General features: G+C 42.7%; 1 protein-coding gene across 2 annotated transcripts in view; it reads right to left on the reverse strand.

Moving 5' to 3' along the window:
• Nucleotides 1–16,010, reverse strand: part of LOC138615711 (CREB3 regulatory factor-like) — a 28,546-nt gene extending 12,536 nt beyond the window's left edge. Inside the window, exons 1-7 of one of the 2 annotated variants that reach the window (XM_069689476.1) lie at nucleotides 15,749–16,010; nucleotides 10,067–10,137; nucleotides 9,880–9,941; nucleotides 9,659–9,775; nucleotides 8,513–9,299; nucleotides 2,952–3,125; nucleotides 1,149–1,338 (exon numbers count right to left, since the gene is read on the reverse strand). In XM_069689476.1, coding sequence (XP_069545577.1) covers nucleotides 1,149–1,338; nucleotides 2,952–3,125; nucleotides 8,513–9,299; nucleotides 9,659–9,775; nucleotides 9,880–9,888 — 1,277 coding nt within the window. In that variant the 5' untranslated portion in view covers nucleotides 9,889–9,941; nucleotides 10,067–10,137; nucleotides 15,749–16,010. Of the gene's footprint in view, nucleotides 1–1,148; nucleotides 1,339–2,951; nucleotides 3,126–8,512; nucleotides 9,300–9,658; nucleotides 9,776–9,879; nucleotides 9,942–10,066; nucleotides 10,138–14,934; nucleotides 15,119–15,748 lie in introns of those variants that run through there. The other variant, XM_069689477.1, reaches the window with a different exon arrangement.
• Between the last annotated feature and the right edge of the window lie 5,427 nt (nucleotides 16,011–21,437).

The following is a 21,437-nucleotide window of genomic DNA, read 5'->3' on the forward strand; positions in this document are numbered from 1 at the left end:
AGGCGGTCTGGTTAGTCCCACTGCTGACCCCGACCGGGACTCAGGCAGCCACAAGTATGACAGTATAAAAGGAGTAAATCTTCACAGATGACATTCCTGCATATTAAATTCAAACATGAACTCGGTCACGCTACGGTATGAGTGAAATATACACGATTTAAGTAAACTTCCTCCTCACTGCTTCTGTCTTTCTCTGTCAAGTTTTTCTTCTGTCTCTGCCAGTTTTCTATCAGATGGCGTGTTTGTGTTATGTTTAAACTGTATGTTTGGAATAACAAGATATTCCCAGAGTCCCCCTCCTCTTTAAACTGCCTGTAATAATGTCCTGAATTCGGATTCTCCCCTCTCTCCCTCCCTCCCTCCCTCCCTCCCTGCACGGATGAACTTTGTATGACCCATCTTTCCTTCTGCATCCAACTCCATGTCTGCCTCCTCGGTGCTGCCCGACTTCCTTCTATTCAGCTCATCATCCTGCTTCCCTCCATCCCCCCCCACCCCCCTCTTCTGTTGTTTCCCTCTGCTTCCCTCCATCCTTCCTTCCTGTACTCTCTCATGATCATGTCCAAGGTAAGACGGCCAATGAGCTCACAAACACACTCGCGATCTGCCTTTTTCAAATTATCTACGTTGTATACGTCATCCTCAAGGACATTTTAAAATGTCTTTAAAAGTACATTTTAGATGAATAAAAGCTTACTGCGGCAGTTTCTTCAGAGGTTCGTCTTTAAAGGTCATCCGCTCTATTGTGCACTGTGTTCCACCAATAAAATCCTTCCTGACACGTTCAACCAAAAACGCGAGGCATCGAAAGCGAGATCATCTTCCTCAGATTGCATCCTTTTCTAACCTCTGAATTCAACTCACGAGTTAAACTCCACACAGAAAAGATGTTTTTCTCAGCGTATTCTTCTCTGACCATCGCCTCCGAAAACAGTTCCACAAGGTCAGCCATTAAATGCACACATTTGAAAGCCAATCTCGACAAGGCTGAAGACTGCAGATATGAAACCCTGCAGGAGTCTCTTCTCTGCCAACAATTTACCAAACACTAAAAACCTCTCAGAATTCCCTCACATGACTGATGAATCGATACGGACGGTTTCCCGGGCTCTGACTTAGTGCAGAAGATGTAGGAGGACGTGTGGTACCTGGACGCCAGCTTGTTCTTCTCCTTGCGGGACCGTGCTCGGGCCACGGCGGGCAGGTCGTTGACCGGACCCATGCCATCGATCGCGGCGCTGAGCTTCTGCAGCTGCTCCCCGATGTTGTGGAGCTTCTGGGGGTTCGGCGTCAGGTCGCTGGCGTCTGTTTTGCGGGCTTTGCGGCGGCCTTTTTTACCTGAACAAGGGACGGTAAAATAAACTCCATACCCATCCGTAAAAGTCTGTTTAACAACACTTAACTCACCAATGTGTCTGTAATTCCAAATTTATGATGTTCAGATCTACCAAATCCAAACTATGATCTGTTTCAGGGACAAACGTGTGTTCTGTGTATATTAGGGGAGTCCGGTCAATATTAGCTCCAAAAGGTTTGATCGGCAGTCTCTGAAAGGGCCAATCAGAGGAAGCCGATCACATGACGCAAGACTCTGTGTGCGCAGCTAAAGTGGCTTCACCGGTCTGGCAAGTGCATCCAGGTGACTGGAATTTTTTTTAATTTTCCTTATTGATAAAAAAGGGTAAAGAGAGAGATTTCCCCGACACACTGAAGCCCCAGATACGAGGAGGCCTGCTTGTTGGATGAAGATGGAAGACCGATGAACTGCTACCTATCAGAGCCAGTTGTCACACGAAGCCGACAGCTGCTTGTTTTTTTTTGGCAGGACAATAAAAGGCGCTTTCCCCGGTCCGCGAAAGCAACATGAGCTTGAGCATGCAAATGTAGATGGTGAGCAAACTTTATAGCAGAGCAGGGAATATCATCGATGAGAAGAGGAACAGGCTGAGCTGCTTGTGTTTATAAAGAAACATGCACCCATGCTAAAGAAGTAAGCTTTGAGAGGTATGAATGATATGAATGATATGTGAATGATACTGATGTCCCTCACTGATCCCAATAATCAAGCAGAGGCTGCTGTGGTTTAAGTTTGGTCTCTAAGAGAGAGAGTGGAATATGCTGCACATGTTGCCCGCCGATAAATAAACATTTGTCAGTCAATGCTTCATCATCTCTTAATTTTAACACACCAGTGTTGTTAAGATTAGTTGAATAAATGAATGCTCCACAGTAAATACGGAGTTTTGCTGTGATCGGCCTCAAAAATAATCCTGATCGGAGCACCCTTAGTACATATACATACATATATGTATACATAAGAATGCACAAGGCGGATATTTTTCTATTTGCTGTAACAGTGTAGCCACAAAAACAACATCCTAGATTTTAGTAGTCGTACTTTGTGATGTAACTGCACTGGATTAGGTTAATGGACTGTGTCATATTAGCTTGTACTGCAGAACACAGGCTGCCAGACTGCTGCAGAGCCAAGGTTGTGCCTGATGTAAGATTCACTTATCAGGGGAATGTTGAAAAATTCACAATTTGACATCAAAGTTGTATGTAGGACACCCGCCCGAGGGTCCCGATCTGATTCGTTTCACATGACAGAAAAGAAATGCGACGCGTTCAGTGGCAGCGTGAATGTCGGCTGTTAGATGACTCATGCTGCTAAAAGGCTCTCATTCAGTGGATCTTTAAACTTTCAGCTCCGGCTTCACCTCTTTGTGATTTAGGGTCTGCACTTACTGATCAACAACTATTTTAGATCATCCCCAAATGGCTTCCTCTGTCTGACCCAAATAAAAAACAGTCTTTACTTCATAAACTGTGCATTTTTTTGAAATTTTATGATAATTAATAATAATCCCGATAGTACATTGTTTTGTTCATTGACTGACACATGATTGGCCTCATCACTTCAGCAGTGAGTGTTGACACGGCTTCCTCACCCTCTCGGCGGTACAGTGTGCTGGGTAGAGTGCTGGAGCTCCAGGACAGAGACCAGTGGACGTCCCCGCCCAGTTTCTTCTTCGTGGCCGACTCCCGAGCGCGTCGGTACTCCCAGAAACAGCGACGCTTCGAGGGCCGCTCGCCCGGCTGCCTGGCCGGCTCGGCCTCCACCTCTAGAGGTACAAACACACACAGAATTATTCATTTGTACATTAACCTTTTAAAAACACACCTATTTTTTAGGCCTCTGCTCAAAAATTGCATAACCATAATAAAAAGAGTATATCTCTGCAACCACAATAAAAACGTATAAAAAAAACAACAATTTTATAATAAAGGGAACACTTGTGAGATTTGTTCAGCTGTGTAAATATCAGTATATATGTCCATATTTTAATAATGGTTTTGCTACGTCTTCTCCCTGGCCCCCAACTGGGACTTAAAGGGTTAATACAAATGCAATAAAGGCTTCGGGTCCTTCTAGCAAACAAACTGGAAACCGCTGAGGAAAACTGCCCTTCAATGATACAATCTAACACGACTTTGTAAGTAATTCATTAATCCTGATAGTACAGCCCCGTGAGCCACTCAACATACCTCAATTCACACACCAACAAATATTTGATGAAAAAACTAAATGAGTGTGCAAAGGTAAGAACGAAAAAAGCTTTTGTATCTTGAGAACAATCAGAGGTCCTCCTCCGGGCAGCGGTGGCAGCAGGATCATATTTCATACGAGGCCCGGCCCGCCCACCTGCAGGGTTCCCCCAGGGGAACATGCACAACCCACCACAGAACAACCTGCAGTGTAACCAAGGATTGAGCTGACAGGAGCAACTTTAAGAGAAGTCCTGGTACTCAAAGACACGTTTCAATGTTCGATCCACACATCCAGCACCGCACAACCTCGGCTGATTGTGACGGGCATATATACACTTTTGCTTGAGAGTCTTAGCCTATTTTATGTAGGCTATATTTATTTTCCTATATTCAAATGTTCGAAGACTGCATGTTTTATTAAATATATAAAATATGGAAAATGAAGTGAATAAATGATGAGTAGAATATACAATATATTTTTAATATTTACACAGGAAGAAAGCATGCTGGGAAATGGTATTTCTTTTTATCCAATGACCTTATTCTTACGTCCTTGTGAGTTGTCATGTGTAGAAGGCGTTAGAGGTGAGAGGGGCGGGCCCAAAAAATATACAAGTCGTATTTGTAAGCACTGGGACCGATCAGATTTACGTTGCTCTGTATCATCCAGCAAGTTGACACGGCGGGCGAGGAAGAGAGAGCGAGGTGGAAATTTATGTTTGTTTGCAAAAAACTCTGATGAGCCGATTTGCATCACATCATTAGTGAGTGGAAGCCGGCACCACTGCCTCCGGGCAGCATGAATGCCCTCTGGTGTTGCGCCCCAAACAGACACATCGCTGCTCATCTGGGTAAACAAAAACGTGTTCTCACGAGGCCTTACTAACAGCAGTGTGCACATGCTCGTCTCTCTTTTGTTCAGTTTCGCTGATGTGGCCCGAATATATATTCTGGTTTCATTTCACTGTGAAGGAACACGTAACTCCAAATATACTGTAACTGAACCATCAAAGAGTTTGTTTAAACACTGACTAACTTGTAATAATACATGTGTTAACATGTTTTAGCAATGTCGGTATTTACACTTTTTTTTTTTAATCTCCCTCAGATTAATCTCAGCAGAAATACTCTGGTGCAGCTGTAATCATTTTGATTGTCACATTTTAATAATAAGAGTGAAACAGAAAGGGTTTTAACACTTCTTCATGGCCTGTAATGTAGGTAGTGTACTTCCTTAGAAATTGAAAGCCTTAGCATTGAAAAAATGTAACATCCCATTGACCTCTATTATTTTAACAAAAGAAATGACAAATACTGAACATCATCTGGTCCAGATGTTGCCACAGAATCATCGAGATTTGGAACCAACTGCAGAGAAGCAGTAATTCATGAATCCAATACCGAATCAATACTCCAGCCCACTTTATCATTATTTAATGAATAATAATGTCATTACTACAGAAATGGGACGACATTGACAGCCGTATATAGGAGATTTATTAGGAGAATAAATACCCTGCAATTTAAAAGGACAGATGAACCATAATCATAACTGACAGGTATTAATGTTTATGAAATCATGCTGTGAGCCCTGATTCACAAACATATGCTGTATGTCCTAAAGATAAAGCCACCACCAGCCAAAACTGTATGCACGTATGCAGTTTCAAACGTAAGACGTCACTGAAGACTGGCCTCAGGCAGGCAGAGCCATGAATAATGGCATCATAAATAATACAACATGCAAAGCTGCACCAACAGGAGGAGAGACGAGACGCTCCTTCAAATCAACCAGAGCAGCGTTCAGAAAATAAACAATACGAGAAAATAGTCATTTCTAGTGGGATTAAATCAGATTCAGTCTTAATCATGAAGTCCTAGCGTCACTATGGCCAGTCCACACACACACACACACACACACACACACACACACACACACACACACACACACACACACACACACACACACACACACACACACACACACACACACACACACACACACACACACACACACACCTAAACTCAACCAACATCTAACACACTCACTTTGGCTCTGTCATGCAGCCCTTTGTGATCACCAGGGGCAAATGGTAAGAATAGCTCAACTGGGCAAATGCACACACACACACACACACACACACACACACACACACACACACACACACACACACACACACACACACACACACACACACACACACACACACACACACACACACACACACACACACACACACACACAAACACCCACGACCATAACAATGGCGAGCAACAATGGTGTCTCACGACTGTGGAAATATGACCCAGACGGGTCTTTGAGAGCGAGCCAGCGACCTCTCCATTACCTTACAACAAGAGGCCTGAGATTTGTTTATCTAACAGGGGGACGATCGGCGGCACAAAGAGCCTGGGAAACCACGGTAATCTGAAGTGAAGTGTGTGTTATCTAGTATACATGTTTATATTTGATGTCCTGTAGTCTGGACATTAAATTTGCTTTCACATTTGAGCGGAGTAGCTGATTGGTCTACGCTGGCAGCAACCTGCGACTTCATCTGGACCTTCTGTTCATCAATGTGGGATCTGGCTGCTTTAATGTGCTAATGGTTACATTAGAACATTTTATTCACTCTGCCAAGAAGCCTCCAGTTCAGTCCAGTTTATGTCTGAATGTTAATTAACAAGAAATAAATTGAAGGAGCACCCTAGCTATTTATTTTCTATGTAAAATTAGTCTGGAAACCTGACAAAAAGACAGTCATCGAGCTCTGAAAACCCTAAATCCTGCACTTCCCACAATCAACCCGACAGAAGTTTTCACCGGCCCTCGCATGCCTGGTAAACACAGAAGTCTTTCAGCAATCTGTTGAAAATGAAGTCCAGAGCCAACACGGACATTATACAACACTCTTCACAGGCCAAAGAATCAAATGTACATTAACATAATTATAAACTCCAAGTTCGTTCACATTTAATCAAAATTAGATTAAAAAAAATGTGACTTCTGCAATAGACAAAGTGGCTGTTTTTTTCTTAGGAGCACTGGGTAATATAGATCCTTCTTTCACTATTTTCTAATAAAACACTCCAGCCACTGGCTTGTAAATATATGTAAAGTCCAAACATTATTATTAGTATTTGTCCAATTATTTTCCATCACTATTCTTATTTCTGCAGGTCTGAGGGAGGTATTTACTCTCAACGTCGTAGACAGGATTTTAGAAATATTTAGGTCATAGGACCAATTCCTACTCTGCACCAGAGACACACAAAAATTCTGCTGGAAAAATACTGAATTCTTCATTTATTTTTGGTCAACAGAAGGTTTTGGTACTTGATATATTGAGTCTAAAAATCTCTACTCCAGGTTTTAAAAACACCCAATTTCCTGGGGAAAATACTGAGGCCTCCATGGCAACTACTGCCCTTAATTTTACTTCAAGGTGTTACAAATGTGAATGAAGGAAATCATTTGGATGTTGTTAACCCTTTAAACCCTGAAATTGTTTTGAATTTTCAACTTAAAAAAGCATCTCCAAATTTAGTCAGTAAAAGCTCCACAGCTCCAAGGACAAAATTAAAAACCCAGGGCTCTATTGATAAGAGACCGAGGGTCATTTGGAAACAAAATAAGGGAAAAACTGCAGCAAAAACTGGCATTTCTACTGACATCTAAAAAAAATAAAAATAAGAGCGTAAATAACAGCCTCATTTAACAATGAGTCGGTAAACACTGTTGTTATTGAACCAGCTCTACAAATTCACAACTGCAACTCAAGATGAATCTGATGCAACAGAAATGAAACAGAACAAATGCTACTTCTATTTTAATCACAGTGGTGCGACGCAGCCTCTTCGCTGAATGTGAGCCGCTCGGCAACCTTTTAAAAAAATGCTGCCGAATTGTATTACAAAAGCAGACACCGAGCCAGTCCCACCACAGAGACCTCCTACAGCACCCATGCACTGTTTGAGCAGGGACACGGAGGTACATCTGCTGTCTGCGTGTCTTCGTGCCTCAGAGACGGCGCTTTCGGAATGATTCAAGAATGGAAGTTAGTCACTAAGTTCGCCGTCTACGCCTGTCTCATCTTCTCGGCCTACTTGTTCCTCCACAAATGTGAAAATAAGGTTTGTTTGGAAGACAAGTCCCTCCTCGAAATGCATAGTGAGTAATGAGGTCAAAGGTCAAAACTACGGCACCAGTTCGACGGGAGCAACTGATGATTGTTTTCATTGTGAATTCATCTGCCAATTACCTTTCAATTAACTGAATGACTGTTGATTTGTAAAATGTCAGACAGTAATGAGGTATTAGCCAAAATTGACAGCTTCAAATATCGTGTTTTCTCCAAAAACCAACGATAATCAGTTTACTATATAAAATCCTCACAATAAAGAAGCTGTAACAAACACGTTTGTTCAACAATCACAGTAGTTTAACTGCTCAAGTTATTGTTTCAGTGTCTCAGTTCCTTCAACATTTGTGAATGAGCAATAAGTGAGGTGTAAAGAAATAATAAGGAAAGCAAACTCTATCTAACGACCCGCCAGCTGAATGCTGCAGCCTGTTGCTGGCTTGTTTGTGTTGCTTTTGAAGCTGCTGAAATCCAGTTCTTCTTTGACGGTTGTTTAACAGTCAGCACCAACTTTCATATCCTATTTAACATGTCCATATACGAGCCCTAAAGACAACACTCCAACCCTGACAGCCATTTCATGACATCAACACCGTAGCCACTGAAACAGTTTCATGTCTGAGACTTATACTCGCATATTTGGTATTTAATATGCCTCCGCTCAGCCAAACCCAGTCGGACGAGGCGGTCCGAGGCCTCATCTGGACCGGAGACAGATTGAAATGTTTTTTGTGTGGGCAGACGGGCTGCTGGCAGCGCTGGGATGAGCCGACATGTCCTCCCCGCACAGACGCAGACACACTCGCACCGAAACTCACCACATTCAGTTTCCGAGGAGCTCGAGAGTTCGGCTTCCACCGCCGTCTCCTCCGCTCCGTCCTCTCCGTCTTCCTCCTCTTCCTCCTCGTCGTCCTCCTCGTCGTCCTCCTGCTCCTCGTACTCTTCCTCCAGCTCCAGCTCAGTCTTGGCCTGGCTTTCCTCCCCGCCCCGTACCTCCTGCTGCTCCTCCGCCACCTGCACCTCCTCTGACTGGGAGTTGTGGCCAGGCCCCGCCCCCAGCTCCCCCCCCTGGCTCAGGGAGTAGTTGTGCTCCTCGCTGCAGTGCTCCAGAGCGAGGCCCGCCGCTGCTGCCGCCGCCACTTCCTCTTCCTCCTGTGCCACCTGATACACCTCCACCACCGTACACTCCCTCGCCATCCCCCCATCCTGTCCTCCTCCTCTTCCTGCAACACATAACTCCCTCTCCGTTGTCGCGGAAACAGAGATACGATCCTCCTCCTTGCCTGCAGCAGGGCCCTGGGCTTCCTTGGTGATGGGAGGAGCTGCGTGCCTGTTCCTCCTCCTCCTCTCCTCCTCTTCCTCCTCCTCCTCCTCCCGGCTCCTCCCCCAGCGGCCTATCAGGACCGCCTCCTCGGAGCAGGCCAGCAGCTCCCCCCCGACCCCGAGGCCCAGCTTGGTGTAGCGAGCCATCTCGTCCAGCGCAGACACATCCCAGCGCTCCGGGTGCAGGTCCTCGCCAAAGCCTCCGTCGTCCACCAGGTCGCTTAGCAACTCAAAGGGCCGTTTCCTTGGCGATGCTGGGGAGCCCAGCATAAGGAGCACGCTCTAAAGGGGGGCAGAGACATGCTTAAATTGAGCAAATTTGGATTTTACAAAACATACTGCATTTTGGACATTACTCCTCAGGTTCATTTCAACATTTTCTTGTAATATTAATTATATCATAATTCCTACGGAGAACGTGCTTCTCCTACTATAACAAGTCAAAATGACTCCTGTGAGTCACCTAACCTCATCCAGTGCACAAATCCCCTCAGAATGGAGCTTAACAAGGATGTTTTCACACCTGGCCCACATGTACTGATTCATACCTGAGAGGTCAGGTGAATCCAAGCCAAGCATTCCTCTTTTTCAAAGTAAGACGTGATGCTTACAAATGATCTCGATGTCATGTGGTCTCTCACCTGGTCGTACTCAGTCCTGCCCCCCTGTGGCGACATGGCCAGAGGGTAGGGGCTCAACAGACCCCTGTGTATCCCGTAGGCCTCGCCAAACGCAGGCTCCATCCCATTCATACCCGGCTGAAACACACAGACAACGAGTTGGAAACAAATCCAACATGGACTCCTACATGGGAGGACCGTAAGTCAGAGGTGATGGAGGAGAATCTGTGTTTCTACTTTACCTGAGGCATGCCCAAGGCAGGAGGGTGTCGGGTCGCGGTCACAACGTCAGCTTAAGAGAGTTCTGTCGCAAAAAAACACAACCGAGTTCAGAACTGAGCGGAGATGCAACAAAGAGGAGGCATGAGAGGCAAAGAGGAGTTTCATACAAGGAAGATGAGAGGAGACGAAGAGAAAGATGCCACTGACCTGAGGTTGAGAGGGTGAAGGGGTCGAGCTGTTATCACATGTCGCAGCCCTGCCGCCCTCAGTCTCTCACCCTGGAGGACAAAACAGCATAGAGACCGTCCCACATGAGTTTAACAGAGGACAGGATAGGAGTTCAACAACAATGAGAGCGTGAAATTCAACACACTGCTAAAGATATATGAGGATGTAATGCATATCTTTAGCGTGTGTCGAGTATGAGCATAATAAGCATATTGTCACGTTGTTATGTAACACTTGTATTGTTTTCTTGGCACAATGCAGCACAAGTTGCTCGCTATTGTATTTGGTTTGTGTGATCGGCACAATGAGAAGAGATGACAGCAGTTCAGATGACAAACTGCAGGTTTTAAATGTGTCATTTTAATAACAAAATACAGTCTGTTCGTTTAAATGAATTCATTCTTTAACTGAAGACGAAATAATTATCGGTGAAATTCTGTTTTCTTTTTTTTCGTTGTTTATCGTGATGTGATGTGAACATGTTTCTTATGTTTCGAGAAGGGAAACATGAATGTGTTTGGACTTCAACCATGGTGGCTATTGTTGCTTACATTAGCTGCTTGGTTTTTCTATTAATAAATCCATTTATTCAACATGAAAAAAATAAAAACATGCTGCTGCCAAAAATGTAGGACATATCAGTTCCTGAGAAAGCTCTGCCAGCTACGAGCATAAAATAGCAAACGCTGTCATGCACGAGATAAAGGTTGAATCTTATTGTGTTGCAAAGTATTCATGTGGCATTTGTGAATTCAAGTGTGGATAATTACCAACTATCATTTGTTATTTTGGTACAGTGTGTCGTTATCTCACAAGATGCATCGAAGGATAACTTCAGATAGAAATGTTAATTTGTTAAAAATGACATGACCTGTACAGGAAAAAACAACAAGCTGGAGACGAGAAGAGTTTAGAGGGAAAAGCAAAGTCGTGAAAACAGATTAAAGCTAAAGTGAAACATTTGTCTCCTTGCAAGTCGGGTTAAAACTGTCTGGAAGGAGTCAATAGGCCGGTTTTCCTGCTGTGTAATGTTGACCAATCAAAGGGTCACGGAGTCAGGAAGAAGGAAGCGCATATTCTCATGGCTAAAAATGAGCTCTCCTCCAGTTACCTGGTAAATGAGCTGACACATTGAGTAGCTTGTATCATTGCCACGGTCATAAATGAACAAAAAAGAAAAGTCATTATTATTCCTAATTTGTCTTCTGTGCCTTTTTGAAACAAAGTTTTAGTGGATAAAACTGTTGTAACATGTATCTTCATCTACCAATGAAAAGGCCTTCGTCCATCTCGCTAACACTCTCCGGCTTGCTGGCTGTTCGTATTTGTGATAATAAAAGAGTCACAAATACATTTTACAAAAGCTCAGAAATATCCTAGAACAGATGAGCCCTTTAGTTTTAGCTTACAGGAGGATTATTTTCAGCCGTGGATTGATACACAAAATATACAGCACGTGAGACCAAATCAACAACAGTGTGTGTTCATGATGATGAAGACACGTCACCAAGTGTAACAGTGTAACTCACTGATATGTTTTTAATCAGGGTTTTTAACAACAATGGTGCAACAAAGATATTTCCAGTTTTGGACACACACACATAAAATGTCCTTCTAGGATCAATTCATCATTGGCGCTGTCCTTTTTATGGGAGTTGCTCTCAATAAGAAAATTATAGCCAGCTTTATATAGCCTTCCACCTAGCTAACTTGCCCTCCAAAGAACTGCTTCTTTACCTCCGCCCACTACGGTTAAACTCCACCAATGACATGAGCGGAGACTGATTCGTTAATGTTTGGGAAACCAAAACTCCAACTCTGCCTTCCAGGGGAAGAGAGTACTGATCACAGACGGGGCTCCTTTCACATGGCAACATGATGAAACAGCGAGCAACATTAGCCCTCACATACACACACACACACACACACACACACACACACACACACACACACACACACACACACACACACACACACACACACACACACACACACACACACACACACACACACACACACACACACAAACTGTGGGAACAATACAGGTCTACCTGTGGAAAACCAAAGAAAGCAGCTCGCAGAGAGGCTGGTTCAGTGATTGGAGAACAATGGCATAGTATGGTCTCTGTGGATTGACCTCAGGCACACAAGAATGAGGAAATGAGGATTGGCTGGGCGGTTATGACACTGCCTTGGCACGCCACATGGAAAACTGGTATTTGGCACACGAAGCAAGCCAGCTACCAACACACCGCATACACAAACACTTATCAGACACATACAGAGTTTTAAAGTAGATAACAAACGGGTGGAACAAATGTAATAATCCCAGCGAGCTACGAACACACCGGGGATACATTTCTTTATCATGCATTTTCGGCAGTAGCACCGAGAGCAGGAGTCCTTGAGATACAAAGCACCCTGGGTTTACGTGAGGGTTAAGGTCATGTACCTTTTTATGTCAGTTGTTTGCTTGGAGCAACAATAAAACTTGCACAAGTGCTGATTTGTGTTTCTTCCCCTTCACAGAAGAACAAAAAAAAGCGTCTTTATACTTTGTTTCGTAGCGCAAACAAGAACATAACACACAAGTACATTCTGTTCACCTAAGATGGAGCATTTACCATTTTCCTTTGATCTGCTTCACTTCAGCACAGTTCTCTCCTCTGTGTTTGCTGCATTTACAAGGTAAACCGATGCGCTGAGCAGATTCTTATTGGTGTTTGCTCATCCTGCAGCTCGTATAGAAGCCCGGCTTGCCTTCGAGCAATAACAACCTCGCAATAGCGTCGTGTGTGTTGGTTCAACACAGGGCTCGGTCCAAAGGTCTCTGTTCTCATAAACACACTCTGACAGGGAGAGTTCAAAGTAAGGTAACCGGAAACAAAATGAAAGCACTTCGTCTCAAACCACCGTGGGTCAATAACCACCAATAAGCATCGGATTTACATTCAGCCAACGATCCATTTAGTTCTCTGTAAACAAGTCTCTGCAAGCAAAGTGGATGCCAACACAACTGCAGCTCATGTAGCAACACCGAACACACACACACCGACAAAGAAAACACACCGTATATCCTGACACTCAGTGAGGACATTACGCTGCGTGAGGTGCAGTTTGTTACTTTCCCTGTCACGTACACCGAACCGCAGTAACGAAAATAATAACAGTCATTTCCAGCCATATATGTGTGTATATACTATTATTGCCCTGAAGCCATTCTCCTGAACACTATGTGGTGCCCAGAAAATGCTAAACAAAAATAAACGAATGTCTTTGAAACAGACGGTTATGTGTGACACGGGGCGGAGGGTTCAAAAGAACCAGATTAAATTATTTACTTTATTATCGATTCACCTGACATTTATTTTCTGAACTGTTTGGTCCCAAAATAGTAAAAATAATATTCATGGTTTCCTAAATTTGAAATTTCCGTTAATACGGCTTTAAAGTACTCCTTTTGTCCAGCCAACATGTATAATCCCAACACGATCCCATGCAGCAAATCAGAATCAGCATCAGAAACACTTTATTAATCCCCACAGGGAAAGTGCAAAGCGACAATCACTCACAGCTGCTGGGATAGAAAAAGGAACCATATATAAAATAAATAAATGTATTTATATAAATAAATAAATAACAAATAGCAATATACAATCAAGACAATCCTCACTGATCAGAAGCTAGAATAAAGACAGTTGTAGTTTTTGCCAAAGAAAATGACTCATCGAGGTTTGCTGTTTATTTTCTGTTGATCAACTAATTGTTTAATCAACTAAATTGTTTCAACACCACTTTTATTTTTTTATCATTAGGAATCTGATGTGTTAGTAGATCTTAAAAGAGTATCGTATTTTTAAAGTTGTTCTGTCTCATGTAATGTCACTGCTTCATAAAAACTTCTACGTAACTTTCAAAATAAAGGTATAGCTTTGCTGGCTGGTTTTACCGCACGAACCTTCTCATCCAAACATGTGTCAAACACTTCTGAGTGCGCAAGCAAGTCATTCTGACAGTGGACCAAGAGGCAAATTCAGAGCATGAGCAGTCTGACCAGACAATGAACCTTGAGCAGCTGGAGGCCTCTTCAGGAGGAACAACTCCAGCATGATAGCGGACACCGCTGTCACGGATGGATGCAGGTTACGCACGAAGAGGAAAGGACTGGGAAGAAAAGTAAATTCAGCATGCCCACGAAGAGGCTGTGATGGCAGAGAGTGTGGCCGAAAACCGCGAGGAGGAGGCGGGAGAGCAGCGAGGAGAGACAGTCACTGTCAGTCTGTCTGGGGAAACAATTTGCCAAATTAAAGCTCCAAAAAAATCTGAGCGGGCAAACAAAAGCTCCGTCTCGCCTGGGAAATCTCCGTTTCTCCTCTAATCACATAAAAACATTTGAATTACTTCAAGGAATCAAAATGAACAAACACCCTAAACGAGCTGGATGCGCCCCCGCCTCTCTGTGTCCTTGGAGCTTCGTTTCCCGTAACGATGGAGAGCCAAAGTGGCCCCGTTTGCCGCCCCTCGCCTCGCTCCCTCTCCATCCAGTGCGCGTCCGCTATATCCCGGAAAAAACCAAAAACCTTTCAATCAAACAGGGAACCGATCGGTGCAACCGATCTGATGAGGCACGTCGGTGCTGTGTGTCCGCACAGCTGGTTACAACAACAGCTGCACACAGAGCCGGAGCACGAAGGGAAGGTGCCATGGTGGCAGCCAGCAGTGTGTCCCGCATGGCACGGCGAGCCGAAGAGCTGCGCTTCCACATCCACTCTCACTCCGCTATTTCACACTGCACGTTCGCATTTCATGCATTTCCCTTTCGTACAAACAAAAACATAAATTCCTACCAAAAGCAGCCAGCGAGCATCGCGGAGTATCCAGCCGAGACAACAGGGATCCGCTCGGCGCACAGACAACAATAAAAATGGGGCGCAGCTGGCAGTGCCACCGGATGTCCAATATTAATTGTTAATACGGCCGATTTCTGAGCATGTGGATCGGCTTCAGCTTTTTAAAGGCTCCAGATGAATTCGGCTGGAGGAGCTGCTTTCTGCGCACACTGCCTCGGACTCTCGTTAAACATTAAAGTTGAAGCGAAGAACAAATCACAGAACAACTTTGGCTGCTGTTTGTCCACCTGCAGGTGCTGCCGCCGATCGGCGGTAGTTACAGGCTAATGCGAGTCCGTCTCCGCACAAATGTACATTTGCTGTCGTAAACTGTCCAATTTAGGCCATTAAAGGAAAAAAAAACCACACACACTCACAGAGCGAGCAATGTTGTCCGCCTGCATATTCGCAATTACAAAGGATAAATGTGCAATAATGTAGAAATATCAATGTACTGTGAAAGAGGTTGTAGAAGGGAAATAAGGCACCTGTTTTGAGTGTCACATTTTATGGATATTAGTGATTAATCTTCAAATAACCTTAGAGTACGGTGCAATTGCATTTATTAATCCAAATATTCCCCATGTAGTTCTGTACCATGCGTGCTCCTGTGTTTAATTCCAAGTGAAAGTAGCCATTTTCATCCTAGAAGACCGTTAAAAGCCTTCATATTGTATCTGTCTGTTCCTAAACATGTTATCAAAGACTTCTCTGTTGTTAATCTTAAAGTAAACAGTTGTTTATTTGCCCCAAACTGAGAGACTGGCTTTACCTTAGCGCGTGTCCTCGGATGTCCCCTCCGAGTTGAGGCTCCTCCGGACCGGGGTAAAATGTCGGCCTCGGCCTCTCCAGATGATATTATCCCGCACCATCCACGGAGGACAGAGGAGGATCACCGCGTGAGCAGCAGCCCCTCAGCCCGGGAATCCCGCTTCACCTACGGCCACATGCGGGAAGTTTGTTTACAGCAGTGCCGAGCTGGGCTATATGGCGGATAAACGGGACAGAAAAGATGGTTGTAGGACTGCTGAACACCCCCTTCTCCTCCACCACCTCCTCCTCCTCCTTCTCCTCATGCCTCTCCCTCCCCTCCATTGGTGCAGAAGCCTACCGTTTTGGAGATGAGAGGGTGGGAGAATAAAGGCAGTCATCTCTCCCCTGAAGCTAATTCCTTTATTAATAAAGTTTTACAGGCTTGTACAGCTTGTACAGCTCCCCCCCTCTCCCCCCCTGTCTTTGAGTTGGTGCCGTCCGCGGGACTCTTAAAACAAGACGAGGACACTTTCTGTGGCGGCTGCGCGGGTTTAATCCACTTTTTTTGGGGCAGGGAAAGAGACATAAACATAAAGAGAGAGATGGAGGGCGTGGATCCGCGCGCCTGGATGTGTTTTATGCTCCGAGTCTCATGCTGCCACTGTGTCCTAGCGTTGTTGTTGTTGTTGTTGTTGTTGTTATTGTTGTTGTTGTTGTTGTTGTTGGTTACGCCGTGTTTAGCTGCATGTTTCAGGGTTCAGCGGACCGTAAAGGTAAAGAAAGGAGCTGTGAGTGACTGACCTGATTGGGAAGTGTGTCAGCTGTAAAAACAGTTGCAGCTCTCATCGGCGAATTGGGGGGCACTTGAGTTTACGAATAATCCCGCAGGGAGAATATAAATGTTGTAAAATTAGAGTGTCAGACTTCTGGCCGGGGGTTTCAAAATAAAACTCGCGTTGCGAAGGAAGGTGTACAATTTAAATGGGTGGTTTTACAACAGTCGTGGGTGAATTTGTTGCGACCCCGAGCAGCTCAATGAATTTTTTTTTTTTTTTCAAATTTTCCTGAAAAAAAATGAAATGAAAAGCTATTTTGTCATGTATGCCTTTGGTAGGCTGTGTCACAGAGCTGCTTAGTGTCATTGTGTGCACCACACTGAACATGGACCGGAGAAAGCAAAACGAAGAGTTGTCTGAGAAAAGCGGAAAGAAAATTACAGACAAGCCTGTTAAAGATAAAGACCATAAGACCATCTCCAAGCAGCTCGTGGTTCCTGCACATGTTATTAGCACGTTTAAGGTCCCTGGGACTGTAGTCAAACCGGCTGAATGCAGCTGCAAGAGGAAAATCAACCCCAGGTTGAACAGAGGAAACAAAGAGCCAGGGAAAACTTCCAAGTGATATAAACTGAATTCCGAGGTCTAGGTACATCTGTGTCTCATTGCAGCTTTTTGAGCACAGTGGGCTGGATGGGCAGGATGACCCAGGAAAACATCACTGTTGAAAGAAAAACGTTTTACAAAGCGAATGTAATTTGCTAAAATGCATATTGACAAAACTTCAGTGCTCTGGGGAAAACTTCCTTTGGACAGACGAGACAAAACTTTTTATTTTATAATTTTATATCAAACAATAAAATAAACAATAAACAATAAAAATGTCTTTGTTTCAACGTGTTGTCTTTGGTTTGTTTGCAGTTAAATTTGGATTTTTGTGATTTGCAAATCATTGCATTTAAAAAAAAACTTTTTTTACAGTGTCCCAAATTTTTCGGAAACCGTGTTGATTCCGTTGATATGCTCTCAATTAATGAATTAGTTGAAGTTTTACAAATATTGGAAGAATATTTCAGTCTGATGTAATCTAAAATATGTTTTTACTTGACTAATGTCTGCTATATTTTACTTTTTTTCATCATCTTTTATGAACATGTTTTTACATTGTAGATACCATCTTAAATCAATTAGGTTCAAACATCATCAAATCAAAATGATAAAAAAAAAAACTTAAATACATTTTACACTAAAATAGTATTTGAAAACTTGATTTTTAGTGGCACAAACTTAAAGTTGCCAAAGTACAGAGAACAAAGAACATTTTACTTACATCTGAACAGCAACACATTTAAACACATTTTATTTTCTTATTAATCTGAATGTATTAATAGGCTATTTGTTACAGGCAAACAGTTGAATGAAAAACTGTTATCGCGATAGGTTATCAGATGTAACTCATTGTATGTAAATGGTTTGTATGGCTTGCATAGATTACATTGGAATGATGAAATCTTTTTTTAGGTAGCCTACATTACAATATGCTAAACCATCACAACAAAACAAAAAGCTAAACAAGCTCTGCCGCACTTCAAAAATATTGAATCACTTGAATGTGCAAATACAGAATACTGCCATTGAGAGTAATACACAACAGACTCTCTGTCGGATGTCTGTTTAGTTGTGTTTATCTGTGCATCAAGGCAGGAAATCCTCAGAGCAGTCAGCGCTCCACGAGTATTCATCTCTTATTATGAAAAGCCTACTAACACATTTCCGGTTTTGCAGTTATTCACTAATTGTAACTTGACTCGAAATGAAGGCAGTGAAAACGGATATGGTTTGTGTCTACGACACAGTATCGTCAGAGGGGCGGGGTCACACGACCCGTCTTTAAGGACACCGGGAGGACTAAAGCTTCAAACCCGTTGACCCCAGCGGGGTCCCGGGCTGCTTTTGAGCTGAGACCCGCTGGAAACCCTTCACCTCCTTACTGACCTGTTAACGGAGGAGCAGACGCTGGCACGCGGCCTCCACAGCGGGTTTACTACAACTTCACAGCCTTCTTCACACTCTGTAAACTCCAAGATGTTGGGGCTTGTGGTTTACCTTTTGACGATAAAAGGTTTACCGTGATTATTTTATCCATAAACAATGACACAGGCATTTTTCAAAAATATGTATTGCATCACATCTCTGTAAATAAAATATAAAGTCAAATATCAGGTTGAAGAAGTTGTTCAGTCATTTTATGAGTTTTTATATGAAACCAGCAGACTTAAATTAGGTGAACTTCAGAAAATTAATTAATTTCATTGAAGAAAATACATTTAATAAACCAGTGGCCTTTTCAGGAATCAAGAGGTAAGCAAACTCGCTTTGCATTATTAATTTGTTGTATTTTTCATTTGGCCTGAGGATGTACATGTAGCTGTAGTCCCTTTATATTCCAGTCAATATATAAGACAACATATGAGGTTATTTGTAGGACATTTATTAAATTGTTCATGTACAGCTGTAGGGACTGAATTCAATAGTAGGCTATTAATCTTCTTCTTTTTAAACAACGTAAAAATGAGTCTGTGAAGTGTTGTAACTGTGAACCAAATAGATGCAGGGAATTCATAGAAAAAAATGGATCATTATCAATAATGTTTAATTTGAAACAATATTGATGAATATGATAATAATGGGTTATATTTAGCTGTCATTTATCTGTACTACCTGCCTTAAAACAAGTATCTGTAATAGTTTTGGCTGTGTGCAGACAGATGAAAATATGGATGAGCAGCTGCTCCCTTCTTTTGAAAGAAACCCATCTATAGCACAGCCAGTGTTATATAGGTCAGCTCATATAGCTGCTTGCATAAAGATGGTTAAATCTTAATGTACTCGCAGAGGAAAGTAGGTTGTCATGGTGCATGAGCCTCATTAAGCCACGTTTTATGAATATTACAGGAGATAAGCTGTGGGGTGTTTGTTTTTATCTGTCGGTTAAAGCCCATATGTGAAGGCCTGAAGGCTGTTTGTGTGTGTGTGTGTGTGTGTGTGTGTGTGTGTGTGTGTGTGTGTGTGTGTGTGTGTGTGTGTGTGTGTGTGTGTGTGTGTGACCTTAAATAATGTGTATTAATTTGGTATAAATCTGTTCAAACCGAAATGTAGGCCAAGGCTGGTATATATCATACTTAAAGGATAATAGTGACAGTTTTTATGCGGTTCACCGTATTACCACTCCCTTATGTTTCTATTTCTGTTGTGACCAGAGAATAGTACAAATCATTCTGCTAGTCAAACATTCACAAAAACAACGCTGCTTTTTCAAAAGGTCGTGCAGATTTAATGGATCATTCGAGATTGCAGTGCTGCACCACCATTAATTTATTTGCTGCAGAGATTTATCGATTGATATTTGTCCTTTTTGGAGGGCAATGAAATAAGAATATTTATAACCCAGCACAAGAATTTGTGCTGCACCTGTAGGTACAGTACTGCTCCCTTTTTTCTCAGTAATTAATAATAATTTCTCACATGCAAAGTGTGATAATGCCATTTTGTGTCTGAACATGTTGCCTGCGCTTGAAACTTTTTTTCAATGACTCATCACACAGCTATGACTTAGTCTTGAATTTAAACAAAAATAATTGTTCTCTTGCGCATTGAAAAAACATTGCTGTGTCATAGGTTGAGGTTAAGTTCATGTGTTCAGCTAGTCCTTATACAAAACCATCATACTTAGTGTGATCCTGTAAAGTGATCCGAGAGAAAAAAAATTATGAACACAGGCAAGTGTAAATTGATTAAAAACATAATAAATTACTCTGATGGAATGAGGGTGATGTACAGTATCCAGTATAAAGTCAGAGTAAGATGTAAAATTCAAGATGGGGTGTTATTTCTTCCTTGTTCACAGACTGGGTATTCCCCAGCAGCCTTGTGCTCAGCGCTGCCACTGATGACTGGGAACTGTATTACAACAAGACACTATGGTAGATATTTCACTCCATCTATCTAAATGGCAGCGTTTAGTAACTTCATAAATGAAATCATTTCCCATTAATGGAGTGGGACTAGAGCGTTTTACCAGGTACTTCTTTAACAGTCAAATTGACCTAACGGCAAATTGTTAAAACCGTTTCCTAACCAAACATTCCACCAAGAAGCAATCGATTTATTAACCCCCAAGCTGAATAGTCTGCACTCAACACAAACACATATTCATTTTCTTTGGCAACTCAGTTCAACAGCTATTTTTTTCTCTTAAAAAAATTAGATACTAACTTTCAGAATGACAAGGGAAAATAATCATGTTTTGAGAAACATACTCCACAACTCTGTGGATTCTCTGAGATATTTAGCAAAAAAATATGTTCCTGTTATCCAAAAATATAAAACACTTTAAAAATAAAATTAAAAAAATGAGGAGCTATTTCTTATCCAGCCTATAAAAGGTTATTTTTTGCATCACTGCCGATGCCATAACTGCAGTTTTTGTAGGTGGCACAGGTTAGACTTGCACTAGTGTGGAGCTCTGCAGTTGGACAGTGTTGTCTGGGCCTGGGATGAGGTTTCTTTGAGCTTTGGTCAAGTAACGCAGCTATCAGTTTCAGCGATTTGATGAGCATGCAAATGTGCCTTACCTTTTAGTCCTTCACTTTCCAACTCTTCACATGAAAAAAGTACGTTTCTTAAACTTCCTCAGTTCCTCGATGAGACAAGGAAGTATCCCGAATCGGTTTTCAGGTCTTCATTGTAAAGCACTGCAGGTTCTTCCTACAATCTGCTCACACCTGATGGATGAGGTGGGTTAACTGAGTAGGTATGAATCATGCCTGCCTTACTGCTGATGCCATTGTGAGAATCTTGCGTAAGAGTCAACCTTGTCCTTGATTGCCAAGGTAACTTGATAAAACTGCCTCAGCTCCACAGCAGGGGCCC

This window comes from Brachyistius frenatus, unplaced genomic scaffold (genome assembly GCF_029030835.1).
Source record: "Brachyistius frenatus isolate BFR_SWC_R1_liver_20210118 unplaced genomic scaffold, ASM2903083v1 Contig_7, whole genome shotgun sequence".
Lineage (NCBI taxonomy): Eukaryota > Metazoa > Chordata > Actinopteri > Embiotocidae > Brachyistius > Brachyistius frenatus.